Source organism: Pyxicephalus adspersus, chromosome 2 (assembly GCF_032062135.1).
Source record: "Pyxicephalus adspersus chromosome 2, UCB_Pads_2.0, whole genome shotgun sequence".
Lineage (NCBI taxonomy): Eukaryota > Metazoa > Chordata > Amphibia > Anura > Pyxicephalidae > Pyxicephalus > Pyxicephalus adspersus.
The window spans coordinates 118267791-118293888 of record NC_092859.1 but is presented as its reverse complement, the minus strand read 5'-3'; the positions used below and the strand labels follow the sequence as shown (position 1 = coordinate 118293888).

At 39.0% G+C, this 26098-nt stretch overlaps 1 protein-coding gene across 10 annotated transcripts in view; it reads right to left on the bottom strand.

Annotated features, from left to right (window-relative positions):
* Nucleotides 1-24780, bottom strand: part of NEO1 (neogenin 1) — a 79803-nt gene extending 55023 nt beyond the window's left edge. For 9 of the 10 annotated variants that reach the window (XM_072402117.1, XM_072402123.1, XM_072402118.1 and 6 more), the window contains exon 1: nt 24514-24779. In XM_072402117.1, the coding sequence (XP_072258218.1) occupies nt 24514-24625 (112 nt within the window). In that variant the 5' untranslated portion in view covers nt 24626-24779. Of the gene's footprint in view, nt 1-24513 lie in introns of all 10 variants that reach the window. The other variant, XM_072402127.1, reaches the window with a different exon arrangement.
* Between the last annotated feature and the right edge of the window lie 1318 nt (nt 24781-26098).

Sequence of the window (26098 nt, the reverse complement as noted above, 5' to 3'; positions counted from 1 at the left end):
TTGGAAACGAAGACTAATGATCAATCGTCCGATAATCGTTTACAAAAAAAAGTGCATAACACGACCATCACGGTCGATCTGCTTGGGCGACGATCATTCGCTATCTGTTGTGTGTACGGTTGTTCAGTGATCGTGGGCTGTCATTTTGTCTAATATTCATTAGTGAACCAAAATGTACAGCATAAGAAACTCCACAAGTGGTTGAGTTCAACAAAGACTGGAATGTTCCCAAAAAAACTATTTTACTCTTCTTATCTACACACAGACAGAAACAACCACGGCTCGCACATAGGAACCACACACTTTTAATAGTTTCCTGCTCGACTCACTATTGTTTCCTCACCGGAAAACCAATGTGTGCATGGCGAACAATACAAATCCACATAACACAATAAGCATACCACATGCGTGGTATGTTTTGTACAATAATCAATGACCTTTAAAGAGTAGCTCAACCAGTTAAATTTTTTTATTTATTTTTTTTAACACACGCACACACAGACACATATGGGATCCGCAATAAAGAAAGATACAATAAACAGGCACATAACCCACAAGAACCCAATATATCCTAATCAAAGGTTGTTTGAATATCCTTAGCATAGAAAGTTGTGTTGCAGATAAGAGACACTCTGGCCTTTGCAGCACTAGGTCCCAGGTTCGAATCTCGGCCCGGCCACTATCTGCATGGAGTTTGCAGGTTCTTCCCATGTCTGCCTGGGTTTCCTCTCAATTCAAAAACATGCCGTTAGGTTAAATGGGTTTCCCTCTAAAATTGAAAAATTGACCTTAGGTGGCTCATCAGGTGCAGATGACGCCGGCCAGGGAAAGCGAGGAGAAGGGAAGGACGATGGAGGACGCCGGCAGATCAAGTAACGTTTTATTTACTACTACTGGATTTCACTGTTTTAGCTACCCCGAGTTACCGCTTTCAGCATGTTTTTTTTACCCCGAGTCATACTCAGGGTTACCACTCGTGTTGGTTAATATTCGTCAATATCACATTACACAGGCCTTTAGTGAGGGATTCTCTCCCTACATGACCAATCACTTGCAAAGTAAAAGAAGAGAAGCAAAAGCTTAACAAAAATTTTAGCAACAAAAATATAGAATTACCGACTTTACTTAATCATAAAAACCATGAAGCACCAGCATGCAGAGGGCGGTGTTAAGATGGGCAGTTAAAATAAGCAGTACTGTGAAGATTAGCATTTTGTCAAAATGTGAAAGAACCGCCAAGATCCCTGATTAACACTGAAATTAAAGAATGAGAACAGTTGAAAAGCTTTTTCACAGGCATTTACCAGTAGTGCACTAGCAGCTTTGTTACTGCAGCCGAGACGCTTCATGCAGCTTCTCAAGTCGTTCTTCCCCAGAACTGCTTCCAAAGACTTGAATAGGAAAGCTTTCTGGATTCTAATTTTTTCTGTATTAGACAATCACAACACTAATTTGATAAAGCACAGAAAAGACCTGTAAAACTTGTCCTGACAACAAATAATCTGGTATCAAGGTAGATGAGCCTTAATCAGGCCTTAGCAGGTGTCATAACATAAAATGTCCTTTTGTTGAGCTCCATCAAACTGCTTAAGAAATCCAATTGAGCGTCTTATTAAAATACTCCCAGGACCCCTGTGTTGTGATTATACTTAAAAGATGGTTGGTTATTTCAATAAATTCCTGAGTAAGGATTAGTTACTTCATAGAAGAAAATATTAATTAGAAAAAAAAAACTTGCATGAGATAGCTACTTTACATTTACATGAGTAGAGCTTCCCATATTTTTATTAAAAAAAACATATATATAGTAAATGATAGCATTCACTGGTTTTTCGTAGACAATTTAAAAAAACAAATATTACATATATTCACCCTTTTCAATGTTTATTGCTGAAATTTTTTTCACAGACCAACAATATACCTCTTGGCAGGTTTAGCTGCATCCTAAAGCAAAATATGACTGTCACGGTTTAAGTGTTATTTTTTTAGTGTAACAGAGGTTATATACAACAAATGAAATTGCTTAGTTTGACCCAGAAGTCAGCCCCAGGATACAGCACAGCAAAGACTGGAAGGGATAGGAGCAGCACTAGCAGCCAATCAGGTACACTGCAGTACACATGTGCTGACAAGAAACAGGAGAAAGTCGAATGAATGGGAAGGATGACATTTTTACTTATGCAATACATACACTTATACAATACAATAGATACTACTTAGATACTTGGGTGGATAACCAATCTATATATAATAAAAATGTGTTTAAATGTTTTCATTTAAAAAAAAAATAAAGTGCCTCCCCTTTTGTCATTACCACCAAAGTGGTAAAGACTGAAAAGGAGCATAGAGCCTACAGTGATATGTACGTCACAAATCCCAGGAGCTGCTCCTCTTCTGCGGGTGCCCAAGGTCTTTTTTTAGTCATAAAAAAAAAAAAAAGTAGCTTCTCTCACACATGCGCAGTATTTACAAATACAGCAGCAGCATACATCATCCGATCTCACGCCTGTGCCGTGTGAGATTGGGTGACGTAAGCAGAAGACACAAGGAAGAAAGTGGCAGTGGTCGATGCTTCCTCCAAATGGAAGCAAGCTCCGGATAGCCCTGCGGAAGTAAGGTTAAGTGCTTTTTTTTTTCACTTTATTTCTGCTTTAATGCCCAATCACAGGCTGAAGGCAAAGATACATCTTGATTACTTGCAGAAAAAAACTTAAAGGTCACCAACCTTGTTTTATGTGGCAGGCCCTGTATAAAATTAAAAATTACTTGGGAGGTAAACCTACTATAGATACAGTTCAAACGTATATTTAGCTTTTTGCATAGCATAGTTCTGCCTCACACCATTATGACAATGTATGCATTTATGCAAAAAAAAAAAAAAGTCTTCATTACCCTAAATTTAGGCCATTTTCTGTAATCAAATGGCACATTTAGGGCCTCACCAAAGTGCTGCTTGAGTTGTTGCTAATGGCCCTCTAATGGAGGAGTAGAATTATCTGGATATGCTTTCCATGCATGTATTATTGCTCAACCACTTGAAATAAAGCCATGTGAAAATCACACACACACACCTCTTTAGTAACCACCCAAAAACAGCCAGGTGGTTACTGAAAAGTGCGGGGTGGTGAACCAGACTAAAAGGGGCTGGGGAGAACACTGAACCATATCATCAGCAGCCAAGGAGAAGAAAACAACTCATAGGGCGCATAGTATAAGTTGACTGTAATGGCACCCGGGAAGCAATGGGGAACTGTCAGCAGAGGAAGTTGGATGCATAAGACAAAGCAAGGTCAGGTAAGTATAACACTGGGTAGACTTTTGAAATCCCTAATGGTTTATTGCACAGAAAGATTCACTTATAACATCTCAAAATATAATGAAGTGCATATGTAGTGTAATATGCTACTTACAAAAAGATAACAAGGCAGTATATGTTTCTCCAAAATTATGAGATACAAAGTCTCATATAACCTTGGCCAAACCAAAAAGAGCTGAACTCGATTTGTCTCCTGTGATACTACTAAGCCAGCATTTTATCCTTACTGCACAATCTAATTTCAGTATCAATGTGATGCTGAAGAGGAGCTTTTCTTACTCCTAGTGTGCCTTTTTTATTCAGAAGAGAACACTGAACTACAAACATTCATACTTTAATGCACTCTCAAGGTTAAACTATATTGGTGAATTTTTACTTTATTGACAATTAAAGGACCGGTGGATATTCAGTCATTGCAGGCAAATTTTGATTGTCATCAGGAATGTATATTTAGAACATAGAACAGGCAAACTTTTGCCTGTGAAACTTCAAGGTGAGGTAGAAGCAGCAGTAAAATCTCTAGTGGCGCCTAACCAGAAGATATTAGCTATTGGACAATTTTGTTTCTGTCAGGATATAAATGCTGCTTTATAAATTGGTCCCTTTTTTTTTTATAAAGGCCTCATTGCTTCAGACTCTACATTAAATGTTAATTTGTACCTTATTTAAAGCAATCATTGTGTGACTGCCGTTGTGGCCTGTGCTTCAATTTAATTCCTGCTGTGCTGCTGAAGAAGCTGCTTTCTGCTGCCACCAGAGCGCGATTTTGGCATACAGGCTGTGCATTAGTCTGAATGGGTAGCCCGTTTCCTGTATTCCAAAATCTCCCTTAAATGGAAGTTGGAAGCTACTTATTTAAAGGAATCAAGAGGAATCAAAGAAGGAATTGAAAAAATACCGACTGTTGGGACTTATTTGAAGGCCGGATTGAACAAAATCAAATCCAGAAGTTTACAAAATTGAAAAAATAGAAACATTTCTAGTGCACACAATTATCAGAATGCATTTCATGCATTATAAGTACCCTTAAAAGTTGCCTCCTATTTAGGATAGAAAGTGAAATTGTATTTAGACTTTTTGCAAAGCACCTCAGGAACCAAAAATCATAAGGTGCCCTATAAAGATTGTGGAAATCGGGGACTACATAGTTTCTGAGTAAACCATTCCTTTCCTTATTACTGCCCAAAAATGTAAGGCTTCAAATTATCATGTGACCAAATAATCTGTGGTCACAAACACTTCACAGCACTGGAGGGTTTCAAGAAGCCTTAACCTTTCCCAACCCCCTACCTCTTTTTTTTTGGTGTGGTACCCCACCATGGTGTGCAGAAAGACTGAAACTGTCTACAGTGGTCAGATCAGCTTCCCACCAAGTCACAGCAACTGTTTCAGACCGCTGCAGAGAACCAGGGTTTGTTTTTTTGTGCTGGCATCACATGCAAGATGGCACCTACCAGCACTCACCCGTCTTTTGAGGGTCTGCACAAAGGAGGTTTTTATGGATTATAAACGTGCATAAAAGGTTTGTATTTACATTTCTCAAACTGGAACTGAGCATGGGTTCACATTTGTGCAGCATGCAAATGTACGTGACATTCATTGGTGTGCTGCTGTGTCATTTACACACTTTGTCAACGGAGCTGCATTGCAATTGTAAATAAGCAATAGTGCATGCGCTTCACTTGTATCTTGTAGAAGCCAGCTCACTCAGGTGAATAGCTTATCTGACCTTACTACAGTGCACAGCACACAGCCGTGTAAACATGCTATACTACAGTATTTGTTTTAAAAATCTTGCTGTATGCACTGCTCTCATACAAGTTGACTCCAATGGAAGCAGGTGTTTGGACATTCTCAGACTACAGAGTAGTTCTAAAGTAAGAGCCCAATGTCAGTAAAACCCTTAAACTAAGCAGACAAAAAAAAAAACTGCTGTAATGTATGACACAAAATATCTTCTCCTATGCTTGCTGCAGATGAACTTTCTGAAACAATAAATCCACAAAAAAAAAAAAAACACCCCAATAAAAAAGTGCCTTAGCAGAGTTCTCCCTTTTTACATTTCCAGCCCTATCCATAGCACAATAGCTGGGCCTCTGCTTTGTGTGGCCACCTAAATGATACCATATGGGGCCTCTGGTCTCAGAGTTTTCTTTGGAAGCCTAAATGAAGACATTTGTGTTCCCTTCCCCACCCCCCTCTCCGCGCTCTCTACTAAAGTACACACAGCTCACACAAGCTACCTTGTGCTCTCCCCCTTTCTGTTTACGCCTTTCCAGTGCTTTGAAATGGGTCCTTTATGTCCCCACAGTGGAAAAACACTCAGAGCCACAGCTTCTCTCACAATGTACGCAGCCAATTAAACAGGAAAGCAATACCTGGTTCAAAGTTTGGCTCCCTAAGTGGCACATTCCAGCAGATGGGACAGGGGCCAGAGAAAGATCAGCTTACGTTGAGCTTGCAAGAAACCAGGTTTTATTTTATTTCACTCCTCTCATTTGGGGCCATATATAATTACATTAAAAGCAAAGGTCAAATGAATAAAAACATATTTCAAAAAGGAAAGTGAAGGATAAAAAAAATCGCCGCTATTGCTCTAGAAGCAAGCCCTGTTATGGTCAATGCAATGCTACATTACCCATCTTTTGAATACCAGAAAAAAAGTCCACATAGGTCAACTTTAAAATTACCCAATCAGCATGAAAAGTGAAATCAGCAGCTGACCAATAAAAACCACGATCAGAAGTGAATAAATTTAGTGTTTGAAAAAAAAAAAAAAAAAAAAAGGAAAGTGTACTAGTTGTATCTTGCTTACAAACTATCAAGGATAGCTGATTAGGAGCCTTGCCTTGCCTTGTGGTTTTACCAAATCCCCATCCACGAACATTAACAGTGGCAAAAAAATACATTTTTCAAATAAAACCCATCAGCAGCGCGTTCTAATGTAGTTGGCCTAATGCCCTCCCTAAAGTCTTACAAGAAAGTGTCATATTAATGTACAGCGCTGCGCAATATGTTGGCGCTATATAAATCCTGTTTATTAATAATATTATTAATAATACTACAAAGAACTGGACTTCTGAAGACTTTGAAGTGTAAATAACATGCACTGCATTATCAGCACATCATCTGTCACAAGCTAATGACCAAGTAGAATATTTTTATCAGTTTTTCACAATTCTACCTAGCAAGTTCATTTAGAGTACCCTGCCCATGTACTGGATATTCCAGTCTTGCAGGTATACTATAGTATCAAATGATATTCAATATGTTAAGCTACATACACACACTAGATTGCCAAGGCAATAATGACTGTTCAAGCTCAGGTGACACAAATCTAGCACGTGTAAAGTGAATATCCAAAGTAGTTCATCAAAGTGTTGTGTGTAGAACACTCATATGTTCTATCACTGGAAACTATCGCAAAAGATGGTTTCCAGCGACAGAAATCTGACGTCTGCACACAGAATTGAGGTGGATAGTTATTCGTGCATGTCAGCCCTACACTGTTGGTGATAAGTTTAGGAGATAATAAAAATGAAGAACTTTCACAGTGACAAATAAGGTTTTATAAAACGAAATCTAAAGTTGATGTCTAACCAATTTAAGATTTTTTTGCTTGAGTTTTTTCAGTTTACTTGCATACATTACAATTCATATGCCAAATAAGACATAAACCCTTATACATAAAAGGCTGTGAGATAGTGACAGAACACAAACTTCTCCAGCAATATACTTTACATGGTTTATTTCATTTCTGCTATTTCTGCCACCTTGACTGGCAAACATGTATTCTATTTAGATCTGTCAATGTTTCGCTGCTGATTTACTCTGCATGTTCCTGCTGTCTGCACAACTTCCTCCCAACAAGCTTCCTGCACTAATGCATCTCTAAACTGGTTTTGAAAACCATGAATCATGACTTTCCTATATAGAATGGAATAATGACACAGTGTTACACTGTACATCATACAGTTCAGGAAAGCAGAAGAGCAGTGACAAAATAAATGAGTGCAGATGCTTTAAGCCATTTTGGTGCAACATTAGTGTGGCTATGTGGTCTGAGGCTCCATTGAGGCTGGCGCTGCTGGAAGTACATAACCTGTGATGACAGAGCTACTCCGCTTACAACTGGCAAGTAGAAGATATTTGGGAAGGGTGGGGGGGTGTTAGTGCAGGCATTGAGCCCCAAGAATGGAAGCCAGACAGGAGTCCCCTAAGCTCAATGGTGATGCAAGATCAGTATTTCCAGCTGTCCCAAGAAAAGGAAACTGCAAGGAGTTGCAGGCCCCCCACATCACTATGGGAAAGTGGCAGCATTATATATATTATAGAGATACTGATACCATACCACAATACTGATACTACCATAACACAAAAACAATGGGAAAGGCCTCCTGCTGTTCTGATGATTGTGTTGCCCATTTGGTGGGCGAAGCCATTTCTCATATATGCTATCCTGGAAGATAATTTAAGAAATTAGGCCTATTGGGATGACTATAGGATAGCTACTGTCTGCACAGGCTGGGCAACACATTTAAGATAACAACACCAAGCTAACAGAAATAAACAAAAAAAAAAAGTCCATTCCATTCACAGCAAAATATTACAAAATAGATACTAAATCCCCTCAAGGAAAAGATGCCTGGTCATTAAAAACATAAGTAAAATGCAGCATTATCTACAGATATTGCTAATTGCTAACAAGCCATCTAGGAAATTTGTATAAACTGTTGTAGTTTATATAATAAAGCAGTAATTCTAAAAAAACAAAGCACAGTTTAATTAAACAACCTAAGGAGAGCAAATTAAAATGAATAAACACTACATGCAAGGAAGATGTAATCTTTTATGCATATTCTCACATTGATAAGTGTGATCTTACATTTTACAGTGAAATATTCATCAGGGGATGTGACAAAAAAAGACCCCTATGAGTGTCTCCTTTAAGTATAAATTTCACATCTCAGTGTCTTTAATCAGGGGACAAGACAATTATCAGCATTTTCTCCAACTATATACAGATTTATCAGAGGCAGCAGTGTCAGCTGAATCCGTGTGTGAAAGTCACTAGGAAGGGTGATGAAAGTAGCTAATACTCAGAGGGCTTCCTCAGATTTACAGAAAACTCCATAGAGGCCTGTAGAGAATAAAATACCGCAAGGTCAGCACAAATACCGATAACATAACAAAAAGACAGAGACTAAACTATAAATAATATATACTACCAAATACTATTTAAAAAAAAAACCATACTCAAAAAACGGGAAGGAAAACAACTTAAATATACTAATATTGTGTCATTGTGTCTGCATAACCCTAAATTGTAAGCACTATTACAATACATTAGCCTACAGTACACTAAAGCAGCAGTTCTGACAACATAAACTGCCATCAAAAGGCCAATTACAATCAAATGACAAACATATTCCCACTATAGATTTTGTGGGCTCAAATGCAACCCAAAACTCAAATATATTTAATGTACAGTGCTACTAGTTTTCTGAATGGGCTGACTGACCACCACTGATTACTCATGGAAAATTGTCAAATACAAGGATCGTCCTTGTCGCCTCGATATCATATGGTTACTTCTAGCTTCAGTGATATTAGAATCATTGATCTACAATGATTCTTCTTGGTAACTGCATTTGTTCTCTGTCTGGGATGAAATAAGAATTGGTAATATTCTTCAGTAAAGATTAGGGGTAGATTTCTCTCACTTTGTTGAGAAGGTTTGCTCCTAGGTTCTGTCCCCAAGACAACAAAGATGGGCAGCACGGTGGCTCAGTGGTTAGCACTATGGCCTTTGCAGCGCTGGGTCCCAGGTTCAAATCTCAGCCAGGACTCTCGTGTTTGCGTTTCCTCGGAGTTCTACGGTTTCCTCCCACAATTCAAAAACATGCAGTTAAGGTTAATTGGCTTCCCCCAAAATTTAACTTGGACTGTATTAAAGACATATGACTAAGACTACATTAATGACATGACTATGACATTAGATTGTGAGCCCCTTTGAGGGACAGCTGGTGATATGGTGGCTTTGCACAGCACTGCGTAATTTGTCAGTGCTACATAAATACAGAGTAATAATAATAATACAGACACCATTACATAACCTTACAGTTGGTTTCTCCAGTGATTGGGGGGCAATTATAATGATCATGCAAGCAGATCTTGACGCATTTTTCAATTTTAATTACATGGTGGATTAATGGGACTAGTAGTTGGCACAACACAATGTAGGGTATTTAGTGCTCCCCTTCCCCCCTTAAAACTTGCAGGAAGTTCGGAAGGCTCTGCATTTCTTGGCAATATCAACAGGTTTAGAAATTCTTGCTTAAAAAAAAGAAAGAAGAAGAAAAAAAAATACAGGCACTAGGATGATGTTTGTTCCTTATAACCAGTAAAAATAAAAGGCGATCAAAATTATCAGAAAGATGGAGGAAGGGGGTAGTTTCCTATGCAATCAATATTACAACAGGAAAAAAGTCAAGCTGTGTTTTATTTAAAGCTGAAAACACACAATCAAGCAATATTTAAAAAGTAACAAATACACAAGGCAGGATTCCTATTTGCAGTGTTTATGTAGCATGGCCTCAGGGAGAGGAAGTTTCAGCATTCCTGGGGGGAGCAGACTCTGCTTTGTTTACATACAAAAGAAACAAGCTCTGTGTTGAGTGCAAAGGCCACCAGATTCTATCGAGGACACTTCATTTTCACCAATAAATAACACTGATCCTGGGAGGAGATATATTGTGAAAGAAAGAGGGGGAAAAGTCAGATTTGTTTATAAAACTAAATTAGAATCATGTAAAGCTTGAGCATAAAATAAATACAAAACAAATGTATTTTTCTGTTTAGACATTGGAATAGAAAGGCAGAACGCCTTTACAGACATCATAACGAATCAAGCATCAACATACAGATTTTTTTTTTATATATTTACTGAACATCAGGTCTAATATTCTGGGTGCAAAACTAAGTTAATGACGATCAACAAATAAATTAAAGAAAAATCAAAGCGATACAAATTAATTGTACATTGTCTCAGACTTTAGAATGCCATTGTTACAATAATCCAGAGTGCTGGAAACTATTTGCTACTTTTTAAAACACAACCAGAATAAAATCATACAAGCCGCAAACATTTTGCAGTGTAAAGCTGAAGCAGTGGGACATCCATTTTTGTTGAAGTATATTGCCGTTATAAACTTCAGCAAAAACACGGGCAATATTTTTTTTATTACTAAACTGGTTATAACTGACTTAAAGCTGATTTACATGGATAGTTGTACAGCAGTTTCCTAGCATTTTCCTGAAAAACCATAAATAACCACAAAGCCCTCTAAATATAATTGAAACAATCAAGATCATCTTAAGAGGCATTTTTTTTGCTCGGGTTGAAGTTGTGGTTTTCTATCAGTGGTGAGACGCTTCGTGTTGCATCTCGTGGTCAGTACGTTTGTTCCAGATTCAACAGACTTAGCACTTAGACCTTTTAAGTGTTTAGAAAGTGATTTTTGGGTATGTGAAAGGTGTTATGCAAGAGTCAAAATGTCTGTGTGAACAAGCCCTAAGGGATGCCATGTGTGTAAATTTTAGTAGACTGAAAGGCCAAAATGTTCATAACTGCAGCCATGTGGGAGCATTAGGGCTACTTCAGATTGATGGTGGGGCTGAGCTGTGGTTACCACTTCCTCACACCCAACAACAGTGCACATTGCCCACTACCCATAGGGACTGAATGGGAGTGGCAGTGAGCAAATCAGTGCAGACTGCTGTAAAATGTTCTAACGCTGGTTCATTAAGAACCAGTGCAGCATTGTTGGCAGTACCCACCACCAGTCTAAACAAAATAAACCCATACAAAAAATAAAGCCAGTCTAAAACAAAAACACCTACACACACAATAATGTGACATATAAATAAATCAGGGTGTTGTGGCAGTGCTTAAATTTATAAAAATCTAAAATTAGCCATACAGCAACTTACAAAGTTTACAGAGACTGAAGACTGGTGTTACAGAAAGTAGAAGTTATGTACTGCAGTCACTTTTAAACTTCCAAAAACAGACATGAATAAGACTGGTGGTTGCGAGAAACAACTTTCTGTATGAACTAACAGCAAATGGTCCTCAGTGAGTCTGCTACTGACAAAGAAAACTGTGGTAGATTGGTGCAATACAAGCTACATTCCCTGTTAAGCACACAAGGTATGATTTTTATACATCTTATTTGATTTCCTTTGCTTGCAAGTTGCTGTAGTAACTGCCAAGAAAGTTCCACTCAGCCAAGCGCTCAATCCTAATTACAGCAGTCTGTGGATGGCATATGGGAAAATCAACGTTTGTATTGGCTGCATTTGGTCATCACTACACAGAACAGTATTATGTTGCAGCCAGGGTTTGTTGCCTATTAAAGGACCATACCATACTTTTTTTTAATACAGTAAATGAATAGTCAATTTTAAAGAAAATACTGCTCAAGGCTGTTTAATTCTGGTGACATGCATGAAAGCTAAAGGACCTTTTCCTGACAGACAACTAAAATGTTGAGCTTCTGTTTAGGTGAGCAATACTACAGAAGGCCTAGAACACCAGTACAAAGCAACATGTTAAAAGCTGGACTCCAGTTATACCTAACTTTCCTCCCCAGCCACTCTGTTTTTCAGAAGACCTAAAAAAAAAATCTCTCTTTAGGCTTAGTCATATCGCTACCCCCATGCGATAGTGCTGGATGTGTGAGCACCTAATCAACAGGAACCATTGATCATCATTATACCTGAAGGGTGGCTCCAAAACCTTGCCACCCCCATGGAAAGGGTTGGCGTGCTAGTAATGCCACCTGTGTCCAATGAACAGTGTCACAATGTTGCAACAAAGGGAGTAAGCCACATGCTTTTTAAGTTGGTGGACAAATGTGGCCTACTGTGTAGATAACCTTAATACCAGGACAAAGTATCTTTTTTTGCTGTCCTCCGTGGTAGGGCGACAGCATGCTTTTACATGTTTATTCTGGGTGGCACATCACGCTGACGGCAATATTGTTAGCTGAATATGCTCCATCTTTTCCTGATGAGCAGGATCAGACGGTATTTGGGTTGAGCCCTTGACTCTGTGCCAGGACTGGCTTTGCTGTATGTCTTTATTTTGCTTGTGTTGGAACCACAAAATAGAGGGGGGGGGGGGGGTGTACTGGGCACCTTGCCCAAGTGTAGCTCAAGACAAGGTGGAATTGAAAGCAAAAGTGCGGTAAATTCTGAAAAGGACATTATCACTAAGAATCGTAGGTACAGTCAGCACTGATTTTTTTCCCCTCCATGTAAACCTCTATCCAAGAAAAGCAGGTCTGCCTGAACACACACTGATGTGGTGTATGGCTGACCAAGCTCAAACACCAGCCAGGAATTGCAGAGGTTAATTTTTGCATTTTAGAATTAGGAGACAGGGGGGTGGGGATCCTACTTATTTTGCACTGGTGAGCCTACAGTATGCAATTATCAGGTTCCAGGCTGTTACTGGAACATTATCTGCTTGCACAAGACATGATAGAAGGAAGATTACAGCTGAATTCTCTCATAATTAAAAAGGTGTGCCAGACTTTCACATGCAGAGGATAATGAACAGCTGGTTTTTTTTTCTTTATTTCACTTTAGGGTTTTCTTTTATGAAAATCTCCCTAATCTAATTAGGATTCTTTCAAGGTTTGGGTTAAATGCATTTTATCTGTAATTTAGAGACAGCCGCTGGTGGTGAAAATATCATATGCAAGAGATGTTAAATTGATGAAAGGTCAACATCTTTCTTTCTAGAGAATTTGATTCCTGTAATGGAACCTGCAACACAGTGAAGGGTAAATGAATTACATTATATAATTACTCCTTTTGCCACTTGAATATGAATTTGAAATTCAATCAATCACAGAATTCATTGATCCAAATATTTGCTTCTGCAAAATTCCATTTCCCCAAGGGGAAGTTAACAGTCATTAAAGGTAAACTCTACTGAAAACTGTAAATTAACCAAATGAGGCAGCAGGCCCAACCTTTCACCCTATTATTCATTCATGTGTTGCTACTATACACCTTGCTAACTAAAATACGACCATGAGGGAGGGAGAATGGCGCATGGCATATTATAAGCAGTTTTAAAGTGCAAACCCCTGTGTACCTATCCAAAATTTGAGAATACACATATGCACACGGCTCCTTCCCGTGTCCACCTCTGTTCTAGTCCGCCTGTCTCGGACTACTCTATTACTACTCAAGATACCAGGCCTGACAATTAGGTAATAACCTTCCAGAAAACTAGTCGGAGGAGCATCTGTCTGATCTGCTTTATACATTTATGACAAGAACGCATGTGTGTAAAGTTACACCCTAAATATTAGGGTGAAACTAGAAAATAGTAGGCACCTGCCAAACTTTGGACCCCCACCTGCATAAAAAGGAAGAGAGAAGCAATGGCTTGCATCAGCAACTTGCAGCCGCTGCCAACTCAACTGAAAACCTTCATACAGTTACAAGTTTGGTGTCTCACAGCTGCTCCAAAAGGGAATTGTATGTTAGGTAGTTAGCGGCACCAGATTTCACTTGAAGTCAGAACAGGCAAGTCAAAGGTTGGTGGGAGGTCTTTATGTTACTGCAGCAAGAGTGTTTTTTTTTCTAGTTTATGGAAGAAGCACCATTGCAGTGGTGAACAAGCTCAGATGGGGACGTCTTTAAGTGCTTCTCTGCTGCTGGAATTGAAAGGAAACATATTTCTGGTTTACATATAGAAGCCCCATTACTGCAACCGTTTTTTCATAATATATATTTTACACACAAATTAAGCATTTTGTGGACGACAGGGTTTTCTGAGGATGAAAACAGATGTTAAACTCTGCCAATAGCTATAGATCAACGTTGACTTGTAGGAGTTTTTTGTACAGAATCAAGTATTCATGCTAATAGCTACAGCAAAAGAAGCCATGCACCAATGACTACATCGCTAGGAAATTCTCATATTTCAACAGACACAGAATTCTTTTCATTTCATTAAACCTATTATAAAACTAGGTTAAAGTTAGCCTTACCTGCACACAATCACCTCATTAGCTTAATCACTTTTTGTCAATTCTTCAAAGGTCAACGCAATACATTTTAAAATTTAACCAAACTGATACCACATTGCAAGACAGCATTTAAACACTTCAACATAATGGCAAAGAAATAGCTATAATTCCCTCTCTCACTGTACTGAAGAGTCATACGCCCATTATATTTATTAGCAGGCTAAAGACAATATTCCTTTCCCTTTTCTAGAAAGGAATGCATTTTCTTTCTTATGACTTTATAGCAGACTATAAATCTGCTTTACTACAGTGCTGCTTAGCGACAGAAACTTCCAAGGATCATTTAATGCTATACATGTGAGATGCAGAAATTTATTGAGGAGGACGCTTTTTGTGAAAGCACTAGTGATTTTATCAGTTTCCACTCCCTAAACTTTTGTGGGCTTTAAGTGGGATTCATCCAGTTCTGCATGGATTTTAATTGTTCAGATTAAAAACTGGATTAGGGACTAGACTGGCCATTTACTAACTTCCAATTACAGAGATGCAAAACAGTGTGTCTACACTTTCTTTTACATATGTGATTAAACTTAAGGCTTGCTAATTGGTTATCAAAACCCCAGCCCAACATCTATAGACAAAGGACTCCTTAGGTTTGGACCAAGTTGAAAAGGGTTAGAACCCCAGGACAAGCAAGTCCTCGACAGCAGTAAAATCTGACAGAGGTCCCCATGTTTCCCCATTTTATCTAAAGCCAAAGTAGTTTTGGCTATTGATATACAAATAAAAAAAATCTTATAGCATAATATCACATTTCTTTGAGCATTTTGTGACGACATGACCTATATTTACCAAGTTCTCTCAATGACATTATTTATAACTACATTGCTCAAACTACACAGGTCATTTATCCTACCTGTACTAAATTGCATGGCTTTAATACTTTGGCCCACCGACCTGAAAGCAAGTAAAGCCAAAACATCCAATCCACATACTTTTTTTTTTTTTATTATTATTACTCATTAAATATAGATGTCAATAGATAAGTGTGACATTCAGGCAACAAACAGTTTCAAAATTAAAGGACAGGAATACCACAGATGTATCACTACAGATGTCCTTGAAGGTAAACGTGTATTCTTTTTTATATGCCTGCCAATACCCTTGTTCATTGTACACAAGAATTACGGATAATCTTTTGACAGTTTTGGGCACTTTTTAGCAAATGTTTATCCAACGACATGTCAGCATTGATTTATCTTGAATGACATCTAGTGCGAAATTTTGCTGCAGTCTTAATTCAAGATATGATGATCACAATAAAATAAATCTGGCAATGCCAGAATGTCGCTCTGCTACTAACAGAAGTAGCTAGAACACCAATATCCTCCTTAAAGTGGGATACACACTATAGGCTTGGTAATAACATTATGACAAACCATTTTTGGAATTATTAACTCCTGTTTGTACAGCCCTAAACATACCAACACACCTATTTTATGACGTCATGTCTAGGTGTATTAAACCTTGCAGGAAGTGTTGACATCGTCTTGCAGCTGCACAAAAACAAGGAAAAGTCGGTGGTGACAGTTTTGAAAGGCAATGACACCACAGAATTAGTGTTAGTTAACTGTGCAAAAATTACATAACCAATTTGAGAATTCAGAAAATGTATATACAACTGTAATCTCTTTATAGTTTTAAGTTGATATTTACTAAATTAGTAGTAACATTGTTTTCCTATAAGAAGCACTGTTAGGGGCCAAGAAAAAGTATAATATAATATATACACGGTGTCACTTTTAAATGTACTACATGTGTAATCACATCTACGGCCCAGGAGCCTAGTTAAGGCCATGGGCCGATTTCTATTCTAAAAAACAATTAGATATGAAGTGAATCTGAAAGAAATTGACAGCCAACTGTAAGCAACTTTTTTGGGCTTTATATTGAGTGTGATAGTAAATGTTGAACATATAGAAGACACAATGGGCCTGATTTATTAAAGCTCTCCAAGACTGGAGAGGAAACCATTTTTCAGTGAAGCTTGGTGATCCAGCAAACCTGCAATAGATCTGGTCCAGGATTCAAAACATTTTCTAGCAAATAGAAAATGACTTTGAAGAAATCCATTGCAGGTTTGCTGTATCACCCAGCTTCACTTTAAGTGTATTCTCTCCAGCCTTGGAGAGCATTAATAAATCAGGCCCCCACTGTGTGGAAAAAAACAGAATTCCTATTGGAAGGGAAGACTATTGTATCTGCATGTAGCATTTCAGGACTTGTGACTGAAAGATTGCAAATCTGATGACCAGGTGCAAAATTGGCAGCAAATTTGCTTATGTTTACTAGGTTTTTTAAATACCAAGCCATTTAGTTTTCAATTGGAAACAATTGGTTAACTTCCCCAAATTGTAAAGAGTAAACAGAAAACCAGTCATTTGATGATGCATTTGTTTTTATACACTATCATCTTGAAAGCTATTCCGTTTTGAGAATCCACATGTTTGACATGTGTGGCTAAATGTTGTAAGTACTAGATTATCTGCCCGGTCATACAAGAATGCTACCCATTATATATGTGGTTATATATATGGATAATTATAACAAAATTGTAGACGACTTTTCAGCAGACTGAATCAAAAAATTTCAGACAGAATGTGTAATGAGCATGAAGTCAGACAATGAGAGAGAGATGTCGTGATTTCACAGCTTTCTATCTAAAGGAGAAAAAACATGACAGAGTAAAGCGTTTCTTTTTTTTTCTACTTTCCGCTCCCAAGGAAATGAAAAGAAATAAGGAACCTCACCTAGTACACAGTATCTATTTAAACACGGATTACAAACTCACAGTGATCAGGGAGGGAACAAGGCTGAAATTCCTAAATTGCACTGAGGAAGGACGAACTGGCACGCATGCTTAGAGTAGAAGCAAGCATGATATTTTTACTCCCCCCCCCCAAATGTATGCAAACTTAACTATTAAAACACAACTTATATTATCCACTGCTTCACATAAAGGTTCACTTGTACAGCAAAACATACATACCCGCATACAGGTCACACAAGACATAAAAAATGACAAATCACCTGCATGCTGCACATGAAACTACAAAAGGAAAGGATATTTTATAAAGTGTCTAAATTCACAAACGAGATTTACATCTTCGCCATCATATAATGCAGCCATTGCAAGAAAAAGCATGTGTCTTAGCTTTATCTTCATTTTAACCATAAGACATACAGCATTCAGAAAATAAAGCAACAAACAATACATCTCATCTGTCAATGCACATGGATATGCATGTTCAGCTGGTTGGGAAAAACATTCTGACAATAGGTTCATTGCATGCCAAACTTCTCTTTATCCCTTCAAACCTGGTACACATGAAATACGCAAGTTATAGGTCTGATAAAGTGCAGCTAACATCAGATAAACTTTATTTATCTAATGGCACGTATGCTGTGTACGTGTCACACATATAGATGTTTATTTTCTCCCAGTACTTTCCCTAACAAAGCTTTCTTCTGCTTTCATTTCCAATTAACAAAGTCATCTTTGTTTAGGCACCATCCAGGTTCAGTATCCACTTCCTGGACCAAAATGCTGGCTAAAATTCCAGAGTCATGTAAAACCTGGTCCCTGTGTAGTAATTGTGCCCACAAATGTGTCATACAATTCATCCACTGATGCAGCCTCTGTCCTGGTAAAATGCTATAAAGTTACTGTAATATATGTAGTCTAATTAGAGACTGAAAAAATTCAGATGAAAGACAGATGAAATTCCGGACTAAGCAAATTCACCTGATCACCTGCAAAGAAAGAAGACAGCCATACACTCCAACAGATGCACAATTAACATGTGGTCAGAGGAAGGTTTTTTTTGCCACAGTGCTACTTCTTGAGGAAGTAATTTATAAATTATTCTGAACTCTTTTAGTAAATTTGTGTCAACTGATATTTCAAAACAACTGAATAAAGTGCAAACCTCTAAAATGAAATATGAAACCCCCTTTATAGCCAACTCCAAACTCAACTCCCATCCCCTTTTACTCTTTATTTAGCGAACAACAAGCCAACATGACATGTTCTAGTTATGGTCTTTTCTGATGGAAAAACTGATGGAAAAACCAATATAGTTTTATTCTAACCATATACCAATGGCATTAAAACATATAGTAAAGATTTTAAAACCCCTCCCACAAGCCATTGAAAAACTGTACACTAAAAATATAAATGCCAATGACACACACAAGGCATGTTTTTATATCATAAAACAAAAAGAGTTTGAGCAAACCCTTTTATAAATTATATTTTGTAAACTGCACAACACAAATTTAAAAAAAAGGTCACAACATAATATTACTAGAACAAAATCACAGATCCCTATACAAGGAAAGAAAAGCTGTAAGCTCACTTGGGGAACAGATGGGGTACAGATGGAATGATTTCATCTGAAACAAATGGTGTTAGTGTATGATGACAGTGTGGAGAAAATGCATTGCATCATGTCAGCTCTGCTCATTCACAAATTATATACAATCAAATAAAAAACATATAAAAACACACACACACATAATATTATATAGGTGTTTTACACACCAAAAATGTTAAATGTATTTAAGGACAGAGTCTCCACTTTTCCAATCCATCAGGTTTTATATACATCTTATTAGAAAAGCAGAGATTATATCCTAATTAAACTAAATCTGCAGCTACTAACATGAGAGGGCCAAAGAGGTTGTACAGGCTGCTCAAGAGTCATACATATAACTGGAGCAGCTTTTGGATGGTAGATACTTCAAATTAAAAGATTATTTCCTATCCTTGTGCTGATGTAGGTAACAGTACAGTGACAGAGCCTTTGAAGTACAGAACCTTTAAATCCTAGTCTACTCTCTTTGTAACTTTAGGCAAATCTGCCTTTATCCCCATCTTCAAGCACTGAAGAATGCAAGACTTCTGGAATCCTGATATGATGAGAAAAAAAAAAAAAAACACGTTTGATTTTAATAAAGACACAATAAGGAAAACATGGCTGTCGGCTTAATCTTGCCTCAATCAGAGCGTGTTAAACAGTACTAGACAGTATTAAGCTGAACGGCAAGAAAGAAAAAAATAGGGAATGATGCCGCTATCCATCAACAAACTGCTGCCATCAAATGATACCTTAATAGAAACACTGATATTCCTAAACAGATTTTATGTTCTCTGTCTTTCCCAAATATGCTACAAGGCAAGTGTCTATATGTTATTATGCAAAAAAGGAGCCAGTTTGTGTCTACTGCAGTTCATTTTATTAAAGTACCCAGCTGCTTTACACAATCAGCGAAAACACATTTTCAGGCAAATTATTAGGCTGCGAGCAGAAAAACATGCATTGGTGATGTCAGTCAGAAATGGATACTTGAGATATATGATCACATTTACTGGGTTGGAGCGCCCACAGACATGAGGTGAACTGTCCAAGTATGATCCACCATCACACAATACCCTTTAGAGAAGTCTGGGAGGATTTAAATAGTAAGACAAAAATTGGAGATTTATAAGGTTATCACAACTTTGAATGTCCTGTATTGTTCTAATAAGAAAAATCCTAGGCCCTTTATGAGTTATATTCTTCCATACAAGGCTATTTATTACCAGTGTGAGATGTAAAGCAATCTTGTAAAGGGCACATAGAGCCGTACCTGCCCAGTCCCACAAGAACAATGTGACACTGGAAACAAAACATAAAAAAATATCACCATTTGCAAGAGATTCCAGACAACAAATCAGTAGCCTATTCGCCTCATTTAAAAACGAGTAGTGTGTAAAACACCCGTGCATATAATATTTAAAAATATGTATCTCTCATCGATGTATTTTTTCACAATATCTAATCTGTAAGTGAAACCAGAATTCCTGAGGGAGGTTTGAGGTTTAATGACAGCCAGCAATTTTCAGTTTCAGGTGAGAAAAAAAATGTACACAGCTTTGGTCCCTGTTGGGCAGCTTGTCTGTCAGCTGATGATTGCTGGGATTTCTCTGTCCACAGCTCAGCTCAAACTGCAATTAAGAATATGTCAAACAATAGAGTTGATGACTTTGTTTGGAGGCACCAAAATGAAACCATTTAGTAGTATGACAGACAATCTGCTTTTTGCTTTTGGAATGTCTACATTTTAGCCAGCATAAGAGTATTTATATATGTGTGGATATTCTAAGTCCTATGATAAGCATAAATCTGATATTCAATTTGTGTGCCCAAAACAATGTAATTTTGTGTTGTCTGCAGCTTCGATACTTTCTATGACTCTGAAGCTGAAAAAAGTATTCTGACCAGATAAGTCAAAATAGTTAGTGTGCATATTAATGCCAAGATAGTCAGAGGTAATGATAAACCATCAGGAAGGGAACTAGTATATAAAGATGTAGAGGTCAGCTAAGGGGACACACATGCTTTCTCAGGAAAGGTTTCTATTTGCCAACATTAAATATAGAAAAATATGGACTTTTACATGGACAGTGTACTCCCCAACCCTTTTTAGCCGGGTGCACTACCCAGCACTTTTCAGTAACCAGCCGGCTGTTTTTGGGTGTTTACTGAAGAGTTGGGTCACAATAAGGCTTAAAAAACTTTCTGGGTTGAACACTGATGGACCTTTGCTTATGATTTGTGGTTTACCCAAGATAAAGCTATAGAAGAAATGTCATAAATAACACAAAAACTGACCACATTGTCTTGGGACAATCAAACAAAGGGCAGTCAGATGACTACCGATCATTTTACATAAACATGTTCAAATACAAATGATAGGACAAGACCCTACGCAAATTGGTTTTAAAAAGCCCCCTTGAAAATTATTTGGCCTTCTTCTGTATTTACTAGTTAAACTTTTAATAGGTGGCAGCAAGAAGAATGATGTCACTGCAGAGAACAACTCTTCATGCTGAAAATATTTAGCATGACCGACGGTAACTTACAGAAATAACCAAATCCAAGGCAACAAAGCTCCCTTGGATGCTGTGAGCAGTAGCAAAAATTTTGCCAGTCAATGTAAGGGAGCAATTTTTTCCTGCTCCCCAATATAAAAAGCATGCTTCTTCACTAACCTAGGTAAAAACTATACAAACTTCACTGCCGGCATTTCCTTTGTATCAACTATTACTTAATTTATATTAAAATCAATTTGTTGTTTAGGCTTAGTTTACACAGACGTTTTCCCCATCGTTTAACCTGAGGCTTTAAAAGCCCATGTTTGAAATTCCCATGCATTCCAATGGGCTAATCTACACCAGGCCATTTCCTCGAAGCACGTTTATGAGAGTTATCTTTAACGCTGCTTGCAACGCTTAAAAAAATAAAAAGTAGGGTTGACGCTGGAAATGCCCAAAAATGCAAGTAAACACAGGAAAACCTTTCCATTGATTTCAATGAGGCATTTTCCCGCGTTTATAAGCACTTGAGACGTAAATGCATTAAAATAGTGGGAAAACGGCAAGCTTTAAACGCTAATTAAAGTGCATAAAAACACAGTAGGAACGTTTACATGCGTTTTTAAAAACGTCCGTGTAGACCCAGCCCTAGAGAAAAGGTAAAAATCAAGATCCTGCCCAGTATCAAAAATGTCTGCCACCTTATTTCAAACTTCCAATTTTCTGATAACGTAGAAGTTCTTTAAGCTGTAGATATAGTAATAATAGGCAGGGGTTCCCTGACACCCGTTTATTATTTCAGGAGTTTTTCTGTGGTAAAAGGGTTAAGAAAGGCTGAATCTAAACTAACAGTGTAGGTTCTGGAAAACTGCAAAGGGCCAGATAAGCAGTTGCTGCTTTATTTCCTTTGAATCCCAAGGAGAAACCAAAAACCACAGGAACTAAAGCAGACAGCAGCAGCCACAGTATAATACTGTACTTGAATACATTTCATTGCAATCAGGGCCCGATTAAGCATTGCACTAGATACATTTACTACCGAGCTATAAAAATGATCATGGACCATTAATCTGGCTGTACTAAAAACAGCCGATGCATCTGTATTCCTCAAACCTTATCTTCAAGGTACAAATGAGGCCAAGAAGATCATTAACGATTTCACCCAACACAATTTATCTATATGATCGCCAACTTGGACGAAAAACCAACATTTCTATAAAATGAAAAAAGAAAAAAGCAACTGGGCGAAGATGCAGGTCTTACGTACTGATCATGTACATAAGGAAATCATTGGAATCAGTAAAACACCAAAAGGAAAAAATGCAAAAGACGCAAGGTTTCCATAGCAACCATTCATTATCAATATTGCAAACAGGAGCTCTTGACGAGGAGTAGGAGCGCTGACGTTTAAAGTTAATGATTGGCTGCCAGATGTTACACGTAATAGAGACTGCCAGCATTACCACTAAAAGTATATATTCTTGCCGTATTCTAGGTGTACACACAGGGTCCCTCTTCTGTGTCACTGTCTGTATTCGCCTGTCATTTGCAACCCCTATTTATTGTACAGCGCTACGTAATATGTTGGCGCTATATAAATCCTGTTTATTAATAATAATAATAGGGTATATCAAGGTACCAAAGTGAAAAGGTGACCAGATCTGATGTGTAAGCAGAGCGCATTACCGAAGCTTGGCGTGTGACCCATGGAGGCACCTCTCCTCCTGCAACCTTTTGCTACTACTCAGATAAAGCCTAGGGCCATCACATTGACAGAAGACCCAACATCTCATTCAAGCACAGCAGAGAGGAGGAACCAGACTGAGAATTACCATGGCAAGGAGAGATGAAATATCACTGCTACCTGGATATGAGAAGAAGGAATAAAGGAGACAGCCAGGTCCCAATGCATGAGCAAACCTCTGCACGTCCATTTACCACATCACACCAAATGCTTTGCAAAAGCCAGAAACAACAAAGGATTGGTAAACGTCTGACCCTAGGTCACTCCAATTGGGGACATTGCCAACTTCAGGGTAATAAATGGCCATAAAGAACCTGATGTCCTCAGTCTGCCTCCAGATCAGCCCCCCCCCCCCCCCCATCCTAAAATGTGCCTTGATTAAAAAGATGCTGAAGATGAAAAACACAAAAAAATTGCTTCATTTTGCTGCGAATTACCAAAATGGATGCTTGTGTGATACTTTGTGCCTTATGCTATGTATTACCGGTGCTCCAACCTTTGTTAGCCGAACAAATTACTGCATTTGTATACAACCTAATCAGCATTCCGAGCGGCTACTCAGCAAATATGAGGAATTACTGCACAAATATGAAGATGTAGCATGAATAATTAAATATGGACTTCAGTAAAATATTTACACATCACTGCCTTCACAAATACATTTAGAGAAAAAAACATTATGTATTAACAAATATCCCGGCTGTACACGCTGGAGACGGAGAAGCATACGGCACATTTCTGATTTCTCTTTTGTACTTCTATGCCTAGGGGAAAGCGGGGACCGTCCATCATTCCAAATTTCAGCTCCCAAAGATTCCAAAACTTTACTAAGGAGGGGGGAAAACGAAAGACTAAGATCCAGAGATATGAAATCTACATGTGCAGATGATATTTTCATGTTGTATAAACAATGCACACAGGATGCCATGGCATAGGAATGTCACCATGAGGGATCTGACAATCTGTGTAGAAAGCTGGATAATTGTAAACATATTGATATATAGAGGAGTGTACATGGAGGAGGGGGGGGTGATGAACCTACAGCAACCCTCATATTATTAAACAGGATTTATATAGCGCCAACATATTAAACAGCGCTGTACATTGAATAGGGTTGCAAATGACAGATACAGAGGACCCTGCCCCGAAGAGCTTACAATCTAGGATATAAAATTAAGCTGATGCTATAAAAGGAGACAAAGTCTAAATGTCAACAAGTTGTGAGTGATTAATGGTGAACATGGAGAATGCAGGCACCTATAGCCAGGGATGGGGGAATAGGCTGCTAATAATGGGGTCATTACACAGCAATGCATTGGGCCATAGGAAATCTCTGCAATCCACAGGCGGCTGCTGGGAGCCCACGAATGGCCGGGCTTTGTTTGTGACATTAGCGGTCACATTGGTGTACAGCCCGGGCTGCTTCTCCAATCTCCTCCCCCGTCACCCTCTGCGGATCCCCGGGCCCGCTCTCTCGCCTCACCTGCAGTCTTCACGGTTCCTGCCGGCTCCTGCCCGAAGATGAGAAGGATGGAGACCGCGAGCAGCCCCTGGGTCATACGGACAGGCGACCGCGGGGGGCCCCAAGCCGCCATCCCGCACCTCCTCACCGACTCCTTAACATCCCTAGAAAAGGGAAACGCTGCTCCAACCTCGGCTCCCTCACTTTCTCACCGACTGCAACCCAGACTGACCGCGGAGAGCCGAGCACACTGCGCACTCCCGGAGCCCCGCGCGACCCCGAAGCCGCATCACACAGGGCGGCGCGCTACAGGACACGCCCACCGCCACCTTGAGAGCGCGCGCACCCCCGCCCCCTACTACAGATACGCCCTTCAGAGTCGCGTGCACCGAACAACTTCAAAGAGACGGCTCGCCCCCTCCATAGCTGGCCGGTGACGTCACCAGTCCTCCCGCAGTGTACGGGGAGAGGGGGCCCGCCGGTCATAGATGTAGGCGGAGGAGAGGCGAATGGGGTTTGGGGACCGGCGAAGGGAAACCTCAGCGTGATACGGGGTCACACGAGCAAGTTGGCCTTCCAATTCCCATGTGTTCTGACTTGTATCAAGGACATCCACCGAGCAAACTTATTTCTCTCTATAGGAAAAACAAAACCTTGAAAATAGAGTATATTAATAATAAACATGATTTATATAGCGCCAACATAATACGCAGCGCTGTACAATAAATAGGGATTGCAAATGACACACAGACACAGGGGACCCTGCCCCAAAGAGCTTACAATCTAAAATATATATTGCAATACCTTCATCACAATAGTCAGATGTATGAGCTAAATGTTTTATTAATCCCCCCATATTCATTGTGCATCAACCCCATTTATAGATCTTTGCATGGCGGTGACTTGTATTGGCATTCCAACAAACAAAGGCCACAACACCCTTATTGTATCTACAACGGCTGCCAATCAATGGTCCGCAGAAAAATGTGGACATTATTTGCAATTCTTATGTTATTTATAAATTATTATTAAAAAAAATAATCTAATAAATTCTTACATTCTGAATGACATTTTTCACCTTTATATTGCACTAAATTCACAAACTACTAGAGACGGAAAAACAAGGGAGGCGCAGCATGACATCAGTGTAGTCTTAAAGAGGAACTAAACCCAAAAGTCCCCCAAAACAAAAAAAATTCACTTACCTTTAAACCTGCAGGGCAGTCAATCAGTCCGGAGGATTATTCCATCAGGTCCCATGTCCTCCTGGCATCCGCCTTCGTGCCGGCGCTCCAGCGCCACCATCTTCGCCTCTTGTCCTGGTTCTTCTACATACGTCACCCGACCCAGGCACGAGATCGGGTGATGTAGATAGGAAAAAAAATTGCTGATCTCACTGTCCATGCGTGAGATCGGCAAATTTTTCCCCTTTTGAGGAAAGGGCTCCTGCGCATGCCTGAGATGCTCGGGCATGCACAGAAGGAGCACCCAAAAGCCTCCCAGGATGCGTGACGTAGGTATCCCGGAAGGCTCTGCGCTTCTATTCATTTAAAAAAGGGTGCAGCATTGATTGAGGCGATCGAGAATTAGAGGGCAGTGCTGCACC